The sequence below is a fragment of the Podarcis erhardii genome, assembly GCF_964252035.2.
Source record: "Podarcis erhardii genome assembly, chromosome: 14".
In the NCBI taxonomy this organism is placed as follows: domain Eukaryota; kingdom Metazoa; phylum Chordata; class Lepidosauria; order Squamata; family Lacertidae; genus Podarcis; species Podarcis erhardii.
The window spans coordinates 35,232,498-35,250,532 of NC_138503.1; the positions used below are offsets into that span (position 1 = coordinate 35,232,498).

The 18,035-nt window shown below is 43.1% G+C and overlaps 1 protein-coding gene across 1 annotated transcript in view; it reads left to right on the forward strand.

Moving 5' to 3' along the window:
- Window positions 1–932: 932 nt before the first annotated feature.
- The window catches only part of LOC309329481 (ectonucleotide pyrophosphatase/phosphodiesterase family member 7-like), a 29,780-nt gene continuing 12,677 nt past the window's right edge, over window positions 933–18,035 (forward strand). The window contains exons 1-3 of the mRNA XM_081840317.1: window positions 933–1,193; window positions 8,353–8,498; window positions 15,502–16,128. Coding sequence (XP_081696443.1) covers window positions 938–1,193; window positions 8,353–8,498; window positions 15,502–16,128 — 1,029 coding nt within the window. The 5' untranslated portion in view covers window positions 933–937. The remainder of the gene's footprint in view (window positions 1,194–8,352; window positions 8,499–15,501; window positions 16,129–18,035) is intronic.

Genomic DNA, 18,035 nt, shown 5'->3' on the forward strand with positions numbered 1-18,035 from the left:
TGAAGCCAATGAGTTCCCCTAAAAATCCTGGAAGCTTCAGTCTGTATAAGGTACTAAACTATACTCCCTGGGATTCTTTGGAGGAAGGCATGGGATTTAAATGCACTTAATATACATGTAGGTAGCCGTGTTGGTCTGACGCAGTCAAAATAAATTTAAAAATTGTCCAGTAGCACCTTAGAGACCAACTATGTTTGTTCTGGGTATAAGCTTTCGTGTGCATGCACACTTCTTCAGATACACTGAAGAGCGAGCTTCCCTGGGGAGAGCATTGCACGAAATAAAGCTTTTTAAAAATGCTGCCCAATTAATCAGGTCACCCAGCCTTCACCAACGTGGTGGCCTCCAGACGCTGTTGGGCAACACTTAAGAACATCAGAAGAGCCTGCTGGATCAGACCAGTGACCCATCTTGTCCAACAATGCTCCACCCCCAGATGCCTGTGGGACACTGGCAAGCAGGACCCGGGTAAAAGAGTACTCTCCCCCACTGTGATTTCTCGCAACTGGTATTCAGAAGCATTACTGCCTCTGACTATGCAGGCAAATCATGGCTGGTATCAATATAGCCTTCTCCTCCATTAATTTGCCCAATCCTCTTCTAAAGCCATCGAAGCTGGTGGCCCTCACTATCTCCTGTGTCATCAGCCACACCCAGCATGGCCAATGGCCAAGAATCCATCCTTACTAGCAGCTTGCTAGTATCTTTTCAGATTTCAAAAGATACTTTTTTATCTCGTTTGCATTTGGCATGGTTTTCATTTCATAAAAACTGGTGATAGTAAGAAGATGAGCATGCAGCTATGAATAGTCTTATCTGTGCTGAACTTTACTCTGATCAGCTCTAGATATATGTAAATAGGTATGTATTTTTAAACCATGCTAGAAAAGCGGACGGTAAGATAGAGAACTTTCTTTTGACTGCTAGACATCTCAAGATGAAGATCACAAACTTCCTTGCTCTGGTGTTTGCCCTCCTGACAGCCACTGCTTGTTACCCTGTTACACAGGGCAAGGTGAAAGCAAATGCCCATAAACTCCTCCTGATCTCCTTCGATGGATTCCGGTGGAATTATGACCAGGATGTCGACACTCCAAACATGGACCACTTGGTCAAAGAAGGGGTGAAAGCGGAATATGTAACTCCTCCCTTTGTGACCATGACTTCACCATCCCATTTCACAACCATCTCAGGTAAGCTATCCGGTGTTCATCCTTGGTAAAATGTCTATTCCATTTATGTATTATTTTATTTATGTAGCGATGGCACCCAACTTGGATGGCTTTCAAAAAGGGCCTGACTATCAGTTGCTACTAACCACAATGGCTACATTCTTTCTCCACTGTTGGAAGCTGTTGCACTCATATCTTGCTTGTCTGCTTCCCATAGCTTCACATCTAGGTGCTTCACATCTGGGTGACCACTGTGAGAACAGGATGCTGGACTAGAAGAGCCATGAGGCTCGTCTTGTGTTTTTAACTGAGTATATGTCAGAGACTGGGCAGAGAAGAAATGGTGGAGACCACCTCCCCAGCCTGACCCTTCCAGAGAAGAAGAAGACAGTTCAGAATTACAACAGGGGTTTGAGAGAGGTCACAGCTCAGAAGCAGATGAGGGGGAAAGCTGGGAAATAATGGGAGAGGAAAAGGAACCACCAGGAGGGCAACAGCTGACAGACACAGTGTCTTCAGAAAGCATTCCAGACACACACCCCTCCTAGAAACCGGCAAGCCTTGAAAGTAGTAGAGCAAAGGGCTCAGAAGTAAACGGTCCTTAACGCCACCTCTAGAAGAGATGATGAATGAGGAATTGGGAGGGAAAGGGGGTGGAGAGTCACTCAGGACAATGCCATTATTCTGAGAGGCTGCATTCCCAAGCCTCTCTCTGTGAATATTGAATAAAAGCAGATGGTAAGGACTTTTCCTTTTTTAAAAATAATAATATTTGTTACCTTTTCCAACAGTTTACACACTACAAAGAATAAAAACCATACAATACAACGCAATACAATACAATACAAAAAACAACAACAACAACTATACATTACACTAACAAAACACCAACATTAAACTAACAAAACAAAACAAACACAATTTAAAACACATCAAATAGTTTCAATATCTTATCTTTCATTCCCTTATTTCCGTGACCTCCTCACACCTCCCTTTTTGTATCGCACTTCTATTAATTCTTTCAGCAATTCCTTTCCATCTTCCTCTATTTTTAATCCTATAATTATCTTAACACATTCTAACCTTATTTTCCCTTTAATACTCTATTAATCTATTTGTCCTTAATTCCTTATAACATTGCTACTAAAGCCATATAACTTCATTCCAACATTTTTCTAACATTCATTAATTTTACAGTATTTCTGTAAATAGTCTTTAAACTTTTTCCAGTCTTCTTCCACTGACTCTTCTCCCTGGTCTTGGATTCTGCCAGTTATTTCCGCCAATTCCATGTAGTCCATCAACTTCATCTGCCATTCTTCCCGGGTGGGTAGATCTTGTGTCTTCCAATATTTTGCAATGAGTATTCTTGCTGCTGTTGTTGCGTACATAAAAAATGTTCTATCCTTCTTTGGCACCAGTTGGCCGACCATGCCCAGGAGAAAGGCCTCTGGTTTCTTCAGGAAGGTATATTTAAATACCTTTTTCATTTCATTATAAATCATCTCCCAGAATGTCTTAATCCTTGGGCATGTCCACCAAAGGTGAAAGAATGTACCTTCAGTCTCGTTACATTTCCAACATTTATTATCGGGCAAATGGTAAATTTTTGCAAGCTTGACTGGTGTCATGTACCACCTGTAAATCATTTTCATTAAGTTTTCTCTTAGGGCATTACATGCCGTAAATTTCATACCTGTGGTCCATAACTGTTCCCAGTCAGCCATCATTATGTTATGTCCAACATCTTGTGCCCATTTAATCATAACTGATTTCACCGTTTCATCCTGAGTGTTCCATCTCAGCAACAAGTTATACATTCCTGACAAATGCTTAGTTTTTGGATCAAACAATTCTGTTTCTGTCAGAGCTGCCCAAGGTCCCAGCTCACAAAGGACCAACGCCAGTTCTTGTTATATACAAAAGTCTTTATTAAGGTTCAGTTTCGATTCCAAAGCCGCGGCGCACAGCTCTACGTCTCAACTCTAGACCGCTGAAGCTCCGTCTGAATCTCCTCCCCCTAGACACCAGTTTAAGACTCTAGCCTTGCTCCACCTCCTCCTCTGCTCTTTCCTCCTCTGGGTCCGTCTGCCCGCTGGGGTGTTGCCCTTTCTGGACTCTTCTGATGCTGAGTCCCCGGATTCTTCCCCCTGCCTCCGGCGTGCTTTAGGACCTGGCTCCCAATCCGGGCTTCCTGCTGTCCCACGCGCCTGTACATTTGAACTTGGCGTGCGCGCCCAGCCGGCAACCTTCCTTCTGACCGTTTCACTGCTCCTGTCACTGCTTCCCCCCTCGGGGGGGGGGGGTAGCTGGACCTGACTTCCCCTCCGTTCCCTCACTCTCCGATGGAGGCGTGGCCAGCTCTGACTCATTTTCTCTCCCTACTGGAGACGACGCTGGCCCTGATTCATGGGACTCCTCCCCCCCACTCCGCTCTGGTGGGGGAACTGGTCCTGATCTCCCGCTGCTGCTTTGGGAGTCCCCGCTGGCCCCTTGTTTCTTGTGTGTCCCCCCGGGACCCCCCTTGCCCTGGCCACCGGCGCCCCCCTCTGGGAATCTTCTGAATCGCTGGAGAAGCTCATGGAATCTCTCGGGCCACTGTCATACTCCCCTACGCTGCCCTCAGATTCCTCCCCTTCACTCTCCGTTTCCTCTCTCCCCTGTGTCTCTGCTCCTGAGCCCCTGACAGTTTCCAATTTTGATTTTTCCACCTGGAAGCCAACGTTTTTGTCCGAGTTGTATGCCTCCATTATTTGGTAATAATGAAGCCAATCTCGCACTTTATTTTTCAATTTTTCAAAGCTCTGCAATTTTATTCTGTCTCCATCTTGTTCCAAAATTTCCCAATATTTTGGCCATTTGGCCTCCATATTGAGTTTTTTCTGTGCCTTCGCTTCCATTGGTGACAACCATCTTGGGGTTTTCTTTTCTAACAAATCCTTATATCTTATCCAAACATTAAACAATGCTTTTCTAACAATGTGATTTTTAAACGCTTTATGTGCTTTTACCTTATCATACCACAAATATGCATGCCAGCCAAATACATTATTAAAACCTTCTAAATCCAACACATCAGTGTTTTCAAGAAGCAGCCATTCTCTCAGCCAGCAAAAAGCAGCTGATTCATAATATAGTTTAAGGTCTGGCAGACCTTAAGGTAAGGACTTTTCCTTGTCCCGTCCGTTCCTGGCAACCTGCCGCGGGGGTTGGTTCCTCCACCGCCTGACAGTATGCCTCTGAATGCCAATTGCTGGGAATTGCAAGTTGAGGAATTCCATTTGCTGGGACCAGGCAAGCGAGAGGCATTATCAGAGTTCAAGGGCACATTCCGGCCAGGCAAAAACACTCAAGGAGGGGGCAAAGCAGGGCTGCTGAGGGGTGTGGCCTGGGGGGAAAGGTGTGGTTGAGAAGGGGTGTAAGTTCAAAGGGATAGAGAGGTCTGGAGAGTTACACTTGGCTCCCAGGCTCGAGTTCCCCAACCCTGACATAGATGCTAAAATAGCATTGTTCTTGCATTTATAGCTCACCTTTCCTCAAAGGAGCTCAAGGTGGTGTAAATTGTTCCCTCCCACATTCATTTCATCCTCACAACAGCCCTGTGGGGTAGTCTAGGCTGAGAGGCAGTGACTGGCTCAAGGTCATTCAGTGAGTTCATGGCTGACTGGGGATTTGAACCCTGGTCTCCCAGGGTCTTACACCCTAGGCACTACAGCATACTGGTATCAGAGATTTATATCAACTGCTGTGGTGCCACATAGGCAATTGCTATGGGGTTCAGGAAGAGCTCCACCTTCTGGAAATGTTCGTCCAGGAAGAACTGAAACCATCATATAATCAATGCTAGGCAAATGGTCCAAAAGGATAACAAAATCAATGGCACAGCATCAAAAACAACCAAGGGGTCTAGAAGAACTAACAGGATCACAATCCTGCTGTCCGTTCTCCAGCGTAACTCATCTGACAGGGAGAGGTCATTGTTACAGTGAAGCTATGTGAACAGAACAGGTAATAGAAGCAGGGGTTTGGTGCAGGGAGACAAAACACTGCTTCTTCTACTAGGAGATCTAGATTCAGGTAGGTAGCTGTGTTGGTCTGACACAGTCGAAATAAATAAAAAAATGTCTAGTAGCTTGCATGCTTTCTGAAGAAGTGTGCATGCACACAAAAGCTTATACCCAGAACAAACTTAGATGGTCTCTAAGGTGCTACTGGACAATTTTTAATTTACTAGTAGATCTGTTCACATAGCTTCACCATTCCAATGAACTGATTTCACCAATAAAACAAGAGTGGGGGGGGTGGAATAACCCTTCTGGTATATGACTCCTGTGACTGCCTCCAAGGAAAGAATAATCTGTAAAGGGTGTGTGTATGTGTGCATGTTAATCAAAGCCCTTATCAGATACCAAGAGATAAACCTTACATAACTCAAGATAAAATCTTATCTTCAAGTTCAGGGACCAATTAAGCAACTACCTTGTAATGATCCTTCTGCTCTTTGCAAAAAGGAAAAAAAAAAATGTTAAGAAAAGGGGCATCTCTTAGAAAGGGGGATGGTGCAGTCGTTGCAGAGGCCTCCAATTCAACTTTGTTTTGGCTTCAGCTTTGACTGACCTTGCTGCAGTAGAACACCTTACAGAATTATCAATGGGGAAATTGTATAGGCTTTCGGAAAAATCCTTTAGGAAAGAAGTTTAAGTTGTCATTGTGTTTATATTACGTTATTGTTAGATGTTCCATCACAGTAGTCAGCCACCTTATAAGGTCCGTTTCCAGGACAGGAAGGTGGGTGATTTGATTAATTAATTAATCAATCATTGCCAACAAATAGCTTTGAAAGCTGAGGAAAATTGATAATTCTTATTGCAAATAGATATGGTGGAAGTCAATCCTAATTAAATGAAAGCATTCAAGGCTAAAAACTTTATGTGTGGGGAGCAGTCAATGGAGCCCATGAGGCATTTCCTCTGTGCCTACAAAGCTCAGAACCCTACCCAGACACATGACTGTGTGTGGATTTTAACCCTGGTCTCCTGGGACCTTGTACCGAACCACTACACCACACTGCCACTGTTCTGGCTCTTGATTCAAACCTGGCAAACATTCGCCTCTATTTCCTATGCCGTTTGGCTGGCTAGTGGCCCAATATCATGGGATGTCTATTTCCAGCTTCAATATTTGTTGCTTAGAACTTTATTCTCCAAGACCAAAGCTGTTGTTTTCTCTCTTCCCTGCCAGATCCTGTGACTCATTCTCTGGGTAGATCATTATTTATAGTGCATCTGAATACTATAAGCTTTGGCCTTTTGCTAAGAAGTCTATCGCTCAGCAGTTAATTTAGCAGAGGCAGTGCCCTGTGCCCACAATGAATCTGAACTCTCTCTTTCCTCTGCTGATTTCTGCCAAGGCTGGTCCCAGGCTTCTCTCCCCACCCCCACCACCTTCTTCATGGTCCTCCCTCTCAGTTTTTAGCCTTTTCTGTTATTTCAGACAGAGCCTCTCTCACCCTGTTCAAAGCCCAAATCAAGGGTGCCCACTTATTCATCTCCCAAAATAGAGTGCATCGCTAGGGATAGAGAGTGTCATATAGAGTTGAGCATGCTAATCTGTGAGAGAAGAGGAGCCCCGCTGGATCAGACCAAAGGCCCACCTAGTCCAGCATCCTCTTCGCACAGTGGCCAATCAGATTCCTCCAGGAAGTCCACAGGCAGTAGCCCTCCCCTTGCTGCTACTTGTAAGAACACAATAAGAGTCCTCCTAGATCTGGCCAATGGCCCATCAAGGCCACCATCCTGTTTTCACAGTGGCCACCCAGATGTCCCCGTGAGAAACCCAGAAGCAGGACCCAAGCACAACAGCAACTCTCCCCTCTGTGGCTTCCAGCAACTGGTATTCAGAAACATTGCTGCTTCCAACCATGGAAGCAGAACATAGCCTTAGTGGCTGGTAGCCAATGATAGCTTCTCCTCCTTGAATTTGTCTGATTCTCTTTTAAAGCCATCCAAATTGGTGGCCACCATGACACAGAAATTACACACACACATCTCCTGGTCTCTATCCTTATAGTTCTTTATTATTAAACAAGGCATGGTCCTGAAAGTCCTACCAGCAGGGGGACTGTCCTCTGAGTACCTTCCAATAGAGGACTACCATCTATAAAGTAGATCGCATGACCACCCAGGTCTGAACTCAAGGCAGGCAGCTGTGGTTCCAGGGAGAGTATCTTTGGAAGTTACCTTTCTCCATGAAGAGGAGAGCCCAGGAAGTCATGGCTGAAAGCACCCATCCTATGATCATAAAAGAAGTCTGGTGTGACCAAGTGATGGCCAACCTGCCTTATGCATGTATGTTGATATTTCCAGGAAACATCCATGATTATGATATGGAAGACTGATTACACAGGGATAACAGAAGAGCACAGGAAGCTGCCTTATACCAAGTCAGGCCATTGGTCCCTCTAGCTCAGTATTGTCTACACGGACTGGCAGCAGCTCTCCAGGGTTTCAGGCAGGAGTCTTCCCTTGTCCTATCTGGAGATGCTGGAAACTGAACCTGGGACTTTCTGCCTGCAAGGCAGATGTTCCACCCTTGAGGTTTAAAACTCAGAAACAAAAAGGTTTCTCTCATATATATATATATATATTGCTATGTTCAACACAGCTCTAAAAATCTGTAATGCAATTGCATGTTTATATGGTCTCATTATTTACTGGGAATTAATTAAAACAGACAAGCAGATATGCTTATATGCTTACCAGCCATCCAACAGGTTTTAATTAATATTCCTCATTAAAAAGAACTTCCCGTAAAGTAAATACATTACTCAGATAATGATTTAATTAGTATCTGAATGTGATTGGTTAAAAAAGATTATCTTTGCCAGAAATTCATTCTAGGATGCAATATAGTGTGCACTAATAAAGTGCAGAAGTGGTGAAATGTTCAGAGCCTGAAGTCTCTCTCACTGGCTCATTATCAAAAATTGTTCTGTATTCAAGATGGCAGCAGAACAGATAGGTCTAGAACACACAAGTAAGTGAGTCAAGTATCATACTACTGCAGAAGTGGGGGACATACTATCAGGAGCCCCAGTCACCTATGGGGCAGTGAGTCCACAGTCACAACAGAACACCCACCTTTCTTACCCCATTTCATCCTTTTTCTTTTCCAAACCTAGGCCGCTGGATTGAAGACCATGGTGTCATCCACAATATGATGTTCAATACGGAGACTCTGAGAAAGTATAGCCACAAAGAAACACAGAACAAGACCGAATGGTGGGACAATGGAGTTCTGCCACTGTGGATCACAGCTCAAAACCAGGTACTGGATCCAGAGCAAGGATTATATTGCTATAATGAGTTGTCCGAGGGCATGCTTGAGTTTCTCTGGATCAAGGGTTGCATTTTCACGGGGAAGGCTATTAGTAGCAACTAGCTATGCTCTGCCTCCACCATCAGAGGCATTAATGCTTCTCAATATGAGCTGCTGAAAACCACAGGAGGAGAGAGGGCTCTTGTGCTCACGTCCTGCTTGAGGGTATCTCACAGGCACCTGACTGTTTGAACAAGAATTTAGACCAGATAGGCTTTTGACCTGATCCAGCAGGATCATCATAAGTTCATGTGATGAACAAGTAGATGTAGACTGAAGGATGATCAAGGTTAAATCAGCAAAGCCGTTTACTCTGATGGATGGTCAGGGGCGATCAAAGGGTAACCAGCACCCAGTGCAGGGTGTTGGGGGCGGGGCAAACTGCCTGGCAGCTCGTGCGCATGCGCCTTACATACAGCGCCTTACATACAGCGCCATACATATGCATGCGCTGTACGTAGCAGCACTGTACATGCGCTGCCAGGCGGTTTGCCGACAGCGCCGCAGTGGGATCCTCTGCTCGTGGTGGCAGTGGAGGGGTTCTCCGCTTGCAGCTGCAGCGGTGGCGAAGGGATCTTCTGCACATGGCTGTGGTGGCACAATGGCGGCGGCTCGCGTTGCCACTCCCAGGACAGCTGGGCAAGTCTCCCACAGGGTGCCTTCTTGTCACCCCCCTCAGAGATAGCACACGGGGCAGACCGCCCCCCTTCCTCCACCTCTGTGGATGGTGTTCACACCTTTCTATACAGAAAAACCCAGGGATCTGCAAACAGCACGACTGAATCAGCATCATTGTGGCGTGTCTTTGTTTTTTAATTAAAAACTCTTGTGTTCCTTATCCTATAAGAAGAACCCGTACATACAGATGGCCTGAAAGAATCTTTATGTGGATGTATGGTCAGAGGCAGTAACACTTCTGAATACCAGTTGCTGGAAATCACAGGAGGGGAAAGTGATCGTGTGCTCAGGCATTAGGGTGGCAACTGTGAGAACAGGATCCTGAGCTAGGCAGGCCACTGGCCAGATCCAGCATGTTATTTTCTTATGATTTCTCTCCCATCTCTACTCTCAGTTTTTTGGCCAATTTCTTGCCTCTGACACAGCTGAGCTTCATATTTCCTTTATTACTTATCACCTGAATCCCTCCTCTTCTTCACTGCTGAGCTTGTCAACACTTGTACAGAAAGCACACTTAATTCTGGGCAAATCCAGCTTTCCAGAACCATCTCTCATCATTCAGTAGTCCAAAAGATTGTCATTACTTCTTAATCACATGAACAATGACTAGGCAATGCCCATTTTAGGAATCCCAAATGGTTACAGCCTGCTGATAGCTGAAGATCAGCAAAGCGATTCACCTTATGTGGCATCACCTACATCATTTTCAGAGAAATGTTGACTCTGCATGCGATTTGGACAAAACTGGGTTTATTAATCATCAAGATACCAGTCCCTCCCACTCTGCTCCAATTTGGGCGTGTTTCTTTGGAGATAAATGTGTTAACCTCTGGCCAAGTCTAATGGTTTTTCTTTGACAGAATCCATATTGCCAGGATTCCATGGGAAACACTGGAAAAGAAATAGGCTGTTGTAGACTCATGTAATGAAGGGCTAAGTTAACCCAAAGAGGGTGGTCCATTAGGGTAAATGTGCCCTCAGCCAGTCCTCACCTTCCTACTTCTTTCTTAACTTACAACTAGTCATGTAGTGGCCAAATCAGAAGTGCAGAGTTCCTTCATGATCATCACAGCCACACCAGAGGCAGCCTCTTCCACTGTCAAATAGCATTTGCCATTAGGATGCTATTTTGCAGTTTGCCTCAGGTGCCAAAATGCACTGGGCCCTGATCACTGTGGAGATCTGATTCACCACTCTGATAACAAGGTGCAGAACTAGATGGGTTACTGGCCTGATCCAGGCAGGTAGTTCTTTTGTTCCTAAACCTACACAGAGAGTCAAGAGCCCAGGTTTGGTTGCCAGAATTTCCTGACCACATATTATTTACCTCTTGATCGACTGGTTGGTTGGTTGATAAGTTCAGAGGGAGACAATGAAAGGGCTGAACATCCCTTAGTCCGTTGAAAGCCCATGTACTGATTGCTTTGGAAAAGACAAAATGTGTCTTGAATTCAAGGCAAAGGAATTTGGTCTCAGCAAATGTCACTCTAGCAACTCAGAGATTAAACATAATACATCTAATTTCTTTCTTCTTCTTTTTTGAAAATGCATTGATATATGAGAGCCTTGAAGTATTTCTCTAAAGATATGTTACGCTGTTTAGCAGAAGACTAAATAGAATGTCAAGAGAAACAGTGACCTTGTAAATCTCCAGCCAAACAATATAACTCCCTTTCTTTTCTTTTCTTTTTCTGTATTTCCACTACTTCCACTCTTTCTCTTAGCAAAGGAAAATGTAGCTACAGTTTCTTTGCCCTTGCATGGGGGGGGGTGCGGGGAAGAGTGATGCTAATTCGAATGACACATGGAACAGGAATTTTAAAGAGCTTGTGCAGCTAAAGGTTAAATCTAGCTTATGTCAAATTGAAAGCAGCCTTCAAAGTGAAAAGCAGGAGAAACCAAAATTACAAAGCACTTTAGTTTAAGCAAAGGGTACGATCAGGAAAGGGGGTGGGTGGAAACAGCCCCGCAAACCTGCCAGCTGCCTCAATTCACAACTTTGAGGAATAATAAGAATGTCTGTGACGCTCTGCAATAAAAGAAAGCAGCAATATTAACAGAAAATAACATTCCCAGTAAAACTGGTAATAATCGCAAATTTTATAGCTGCTAGTAAAGTTGATTATGTTAATAAAATGGGGAGGCAAGAACAGTAAATACCCTCTTGTTTCTACATAATTATATTTTTATTGAGCTTTATTAAATTGTTTTGTTGGAAATAAGAACAGGAGGAATTCCCCTGCCAGGTTTTGACTCAATGTGAATTCAGCTACTTGGGTTAAAAAGATCTGGAGCCAGACGTCAAAGCTCTCCAAGGTACAATTCTGGGGATAAAGAGGGGGAGGAAGACAGCATAGTCACTGCCCTCCATTGGGCCTCTTTATGCATATAAGTTGGAGGGAGATGAGCCTCAGACTCCAGGCTTCTCTAGTTCACCCTTGGAACTCTTCCTAGGAGATGGTCCCTCACCAGCCACACCCTTTTCCCCATGTCAAACCCCTCACCAACCCTGATTCACACCCTTTTGATAGTTTTTGGCAGGCTGGAAAACATCATTGAACTCTGGTGATGCTTCTGGCTTGTCTGCATGGAGGACAGAGATATATGAGTAAATAAACATTTGTTGCTCCACCCACTTTTGCATGTGGCCCCCAAAAGCTTCCCTAGATGGGAATGTGGCCCTCTAGCAGAAAAGGGTGCCCCGTCTTAATATAGATGTATGTACACCCCAGTGCCTGAAATTCATAAGTCATTTTATGCAGTGATAGTTGGGATCAAGGGGTAAACTGTTCTCAGGACTCCGCCAGTTCTGGTAGGGCATGGGTAGCAAGTTTGCAGATACAGCTCCTTGTGCATGGAAATTTAGCACATTAGGCTAGCCATCACTTTGCCATGTTTTAATTTATACAGGGAAAGTATAGATTGTAAACTCTTTGGGGATGGGGATCTGTCTATTCCCACCCCCACCCCACCCCGGTCCTGTAACTCTGTAATGTTCAATGTAATCCCACAACACCCAGAGGGACAACCTTGAATGCTATGGCACTTACTTCTGAGTAGAAATGTATAGGGTTCCATTTTGAGATGACAATCCTGTTTGCATTCAGCTGGAATTAGCCTTTATTGTGCACAGTGGGACTAACTTCTGAGTAAACATACCAGGATTGCATTGTGAAACTACAAAAATGTGGAACTGGTATCCCAAAGTGTGCCAGATATCACAATGGAGATTCTGATGTTACAAGCTGGACTCTATCCTTAGTACAATCATACCTCGGGTTACAGCCGCTTCAGGTTGCGCGTTTTTGGGTTGTGCACCGCGCCGAACCCGGAAGTACTGGAATGGGTTACTTCCGGGTTTTGGCACTCACGCATGCACAGACACACTAAATCGCGTCATGCGCAGAAGCGCCGAATCGTGACCCGCACATGCACAGATGCAGCGCTGCGGGTTGCAAACGCTGTAGGTTGCGAACGTGCCTCCCACACGGATCACGTTCGCGACCCAAGCGTCTACTGTACCTGGACAGTATTATGAACTCAGATTGATCTTTTCATTCCTTGGCAGGATTTGCCTGTTTTTGTGAAGTTGGGTTTTAAATCAGCTTTGACCTTTTCTCAGCCCCAAAATGGCATATTAAATGTCAGTAAGAACATTATGATAAGCATAATAATGATAATAATAATAATCTGGCTGGTGCTACTCTGAAATTAATTGAATTAATAAAATTACTCTGTATAATTTATGGCAGATGTTACCTCTGATTTGACAGGCATTTCATATGTGGAGGAAATTTCTACCTTATGGCGTAATCCTATACGTGTTTTTTTTTTAATATAATTTTTATTATTTTCAGTAATAAAACAGAAACATAAAATATGACAACATTATGATAGCCATTCAAAAGCATTTGATCTACCGAGCTTGTGACTTCCCTCCCTCCCTTCAACTGGTTTCCAATTTCCTAAAAAATTGTATACGCATTTCTGCTGTCAGTTTCTGTTTTTCAATACATATCAAATCCTTCTATTATCCATGTTCAGATACTATTTTTATATTGTGTAACAGAATTTATGTCAATCCTGCTATGTCTTCACATTTTTGCAATGGTCTCTCAAGTACTCAATAAATTTACTCCAATCTCTGGAATTTCTCGCTGGCTTGGTTCCGGATCCTCACAGTCAGTTTGGCTAGTTCCGCATAGTCCATCATCTTCATCTGCCACTCCTCAATTGTTGGTAATTCTTGTGATTTCCACCTTTGGGCTAACAAAATTCTTGCTGCAGTGGTGGCATATATAAATAGTCTTTGGTCTACTTTTGCAATCTCTTCTCCCATCAACCCAAGCAAAAACGCTTCCGATTTTTTGGGGAAGGTATATTTTAACATCTTTTTTAGTTCATTATAGACCATTTCCCAAAACGTTTTCACCTTATCACAAGTCCACGACATATGGTAAAAGTCTCCATCCTTTTCATTGCATTTCCAACATAATTTATTTTTCATCCTATATATTTTGGCCAGTCAAATACCACCTATACATCATTTTCATTACATTTTCTTTCAATGTACCATAAATGCTGTAAATTTTAAATTCTGATTCCATAATTTTGACCAAGATTCATACTGGATATTATGCCCAAAGTCTATAGCCCATTTCGTCATTACTTCTTTCACCTTTTCGTCTTTAGTATGCCATTTTAACAAAAAGTTGTACATCTTTGACAACAGTTTAACTTTACCCTCCAGCAGTTCGGTTTGAAATTTAGATTTCTTACTTTCAAATCCGCAATTCCTTTTGTCAGCACTAAATATATCATTTACTTGGTAACATTGCAGCCAACCAGTAAACATTTGTCCTATCTGTTCATATGGTTTGAGTTTCCATCCTTTCTCTGTTTCTATCAACATTTCACCATAAGTGGCCCATTTCTCTTCCATATTTAATTTTTTAACAGTCAGTGCTTCTGTTGGAGATAGCCACTAAGGTGTTTTCCATTCTAACAGATTTTTATATCTATCCCATACTTCATAAATTGATTTTCTTATCACGTGGTTTAGAAATCCTTTATGCACTTTTACTTTATCGTACCACAAATACAAATGCCACCCAAATCTGTTATCATAACCTTTTAAATCCAATAAATCTGTATTCTCCAATGTTATCCACTCTTTCAACCAACACAAGCAGGACACCTCATAGTAGAGCTTCAAATCTGGCAAGGAGTTTCTTTTTTGTCTATTAATAATTTAAACTTTATCCTTGTTTTTTTCCCCTTGCCAGATGAATCTTGATAGAATCTTTTGCCAATCCTTAAATTGCCCTGTTCCTTTAATTATTGGAATCATTTGAAAAAGAAATAACATATTGGGTAGAACATTCATCTTTATAGCGGATATTCTGCCCCACAATGACATATTTAATCTTTTCCATATTTCTAAATCACTTTTAATTTCTCTTCATGTTGAAACATAATTGTCATTAAACAAATTAATATTCTGGGGCGTTAGCCAAATTCCTAAAAATTTAGCTTTTTTGACCGCCATAATTCCAAATTCCTGTTGCATCTCTTCTAATTTTCCTTTATTCATATTTTTCATCAACATTTTTGTCTTTCCTTTATTCAACTTAAAACCTGCCAACTGCCCAAATTCTTCATTTTTTCCCAGTGCTTCCCTTACACTGGTTTGTGGCTCTTCTAATGTTAGGACCAAATCATCTGCAAAGGCTTTTAGCTTATACTTTTTTACACCAATTCTTATACCTTTCAAGGTTGTAGATGCCCCGCAGGTTTTTTGTCAAGACCTCCAGGACAGTAATGAATAATAGTGGTGACAACGGACATCCCTGTCTTGTTCCTTTAAATCCTATTCGTGTTTAAGCAGAAGTCCCATTGAGCTCAATGAGGCCTATGCAAATGTCCATCACTGTCCTAACTGAAAGAGTCCAATTTAAAAAAAAACAAAAAGTGGAATTGTTACACTGGAGCACTTTTATTCACTACAATTGTGTGACTCTAAATTTACATTATTGCAGCTGAATCCCTTCCACAAAACACTGATAGTAAGGAGGTGGCATTTGCACTAACAAACATCTTCAATAAACAAGTGTCTGGAAGCAGCTTCAGAGTGTGTTGAAGTATGTTTGCATTCAGGTTGCAACAACGAAGAAAGATGCTTTGGCTTGATTTTTCTTGTCCTTCACACAGTTAAGAATATTCCCTGAACTCCCCGTTTTTTAATTTAAAAAACCCCTCATTTTTTCTCCACTAGGGAAAAAAAACAGCTTCATTTCACTATCCCGGTGGAGGTGCCAATTACAGTGGCCAGGGAGTCCAAAGGAGTTTGGTTGAGTCCTTTACTCACCCTGACAGCAACGAGACAGAGTGGAGGGAAAACATTGATATCGTCATGAAATGGTTCACCGAGGAAGATTTTGATTTTGTCACACTTTATTATGGGGAACCTGACAAGGTGGGGCACATGGTTGGCCCAGAGACTGAAGACAGGAAAACGATCATCCGACAGATTGACCGGACCATCGGTTACCTCCTTGAAGCGATTGAAAAACACGGCTTGAAGGAGACCCTCAATGTCATCATCACGTCCGATCATGGAATGACCACGGTCAAAAAGAAACCGGAAGTTACTGAGATCATGCTGAGCAACTACATTAAATTCAGAGACCTGGTGAAATTTGACATCGTAGACTACGGTGGCTTTGGCATGATCCTCCCCAAACCGGGTAAAGAAGAGGAAATCTATCAGGCATTGAAAAATGCCCACCCTCATCTCAAAGTGTATAAAAAGGGAGAGTTTCCTGAGCATTTCCATTACGCTCAACATGAACGGGTTTTGCCAATCCTGGTTTATGGAGATTCAGGTTACAGTGTCAATGGGGTAAGTTCATTATGAAATCATGGCTTCTACATACCAGTTGCTGGGGAACCTAAGAGAGGAGAGGTGCTATTGCACTCAGGTCCTGGCTATGCCTTCCCACTGGGGCATCCAGATTTCCACTCTGAGAACAGGATGCTGAACTAGATGGGCCCCTGGCCTGATCCAACAGGGGTCTCCTTATGTGGTTTCCACTCCGTGCAATAATACTGGGATCTTTTCAAAGTAAAATGCCATATTAACAAATGCACATTATTATTATTATTATTATTATTATTATTATTATTATTATTAATTTCCCCGCCAATCCAGCTGAGTTTGCCCAGCCACGCTGGGCGGCTCACAACAGAATATTAAAAATATGATAAAATATCAAACATTAAAAACTTTTCTAAACAGGGCTGCCTTCAGCTGTCTTCTAAAAGTCAGGTAGTTGTTTATTTCCTTGGCATCTGATGACAGGGCATTCCACAGGGCAGGCACCACTACCGAGAAGGCCTTCTGCCTGGTGCCCTGTAACCTCACGTCTCACAGTGAGGGAACTGCCAGAAGGCTCTCAGTGCTGGACCTCAGTGTCCAGGCTGAATGATGGATGTGGAGATGCTCCTTCAGGTATACTAGGCCAGGGCCATTTAGGGCTTTAAAGGTCAGCACCAACACTCTGAATTTGCTCAGAAACGTACTGAGATCCAATGTAGGTCTTTCAGGAACGGTGTTATATGGTCTCAACGGCCACTCTCAGACACCAGTCTCGCTGCTGCATTCTGGATTAGTTGTATTTCCGGGTCACCTTCAAAGGTAGCCCCACACAGAGCACATTGCAGTAGTCCAAGCGGGAGATAACTAGAGCATGCACCACTCTGGTGAGACAAGTCTGTAGGTAGGTACGGTCTCAGCTGGTGTACCAGATGGAGCTGGTAGACAGCTGCCCTGGACACTGAATTGACCTGCACCTCCATGGACAGCTGTGAGTCCAAAATGACTCCCAGACTGCGCACCTGCTCCTTCATGGGCACAGTTGCCCCATTCAGGACGAGGGAGTCCCTCACACCTGCCCACCCCGTCTCCCAAAAAGAGTACTTCTGTATAGTCAGGATTCAAGCTCAATCTGCTAGCCGCCATCCATCCTCCAACCGCCATAATTCAAGGGAAGGGAACCAGTGGTCCTCCAAATGTTGTGGAACTAATTGTTTTTATATATGAACTTGGTTTGTTCTATTCCCCCCCCCCTGATTTTTTATTGTTCTATCCCTCTAAGATGTTTCATAGGAAAGGATTCATAAATGAAAGGGAATGAGGAAATAAACGGCAGCACCCACCATACCTGGCCCGTGCAGGCAGCCCAAAGTAATAATGGACAGAAGCTTTACATGTTGAGGTGCACTATTAGACATATCAACATGCAGAGATTTCCATTCCATCTTATGTTCATTGCACTCAGCACTGTTAACCTTCTGCTGTACTTCAGCTTCCACTAAAACCTACATCCCACTATTCACTGTGGCTGAAACTATTTCAATTTCAGTGGAAGGGAAACATCAGATGCAACGTAAAGAAATAATATATTATTTAACATAAAGACTATGGACTAAAAGAAAAAAAACAATACTGAACACTGCTCGTATTTGACTGTGCGATTTCCATTACTGAATATGCAAATCGTAGCCAATTTATGCTCCCATTTCAATTTCTGATGGAATTCTCCCTATGCAAAATACACACTCCACTAGCTGTGATCTTAAATGTTTGCTATTCAGAATGGTGGTTAAAATTCAAAACATTGTAAAGACTAGTACAATTTTTGTGGGGAAATGACAGTAAGCGCACAGCATGGCTTTTTACTCTCACTTTCGCCTTGGGATCTTTTCCTTCTGATTGCGCCCCCATGTGGCAAACTCTCAGGCATGCTG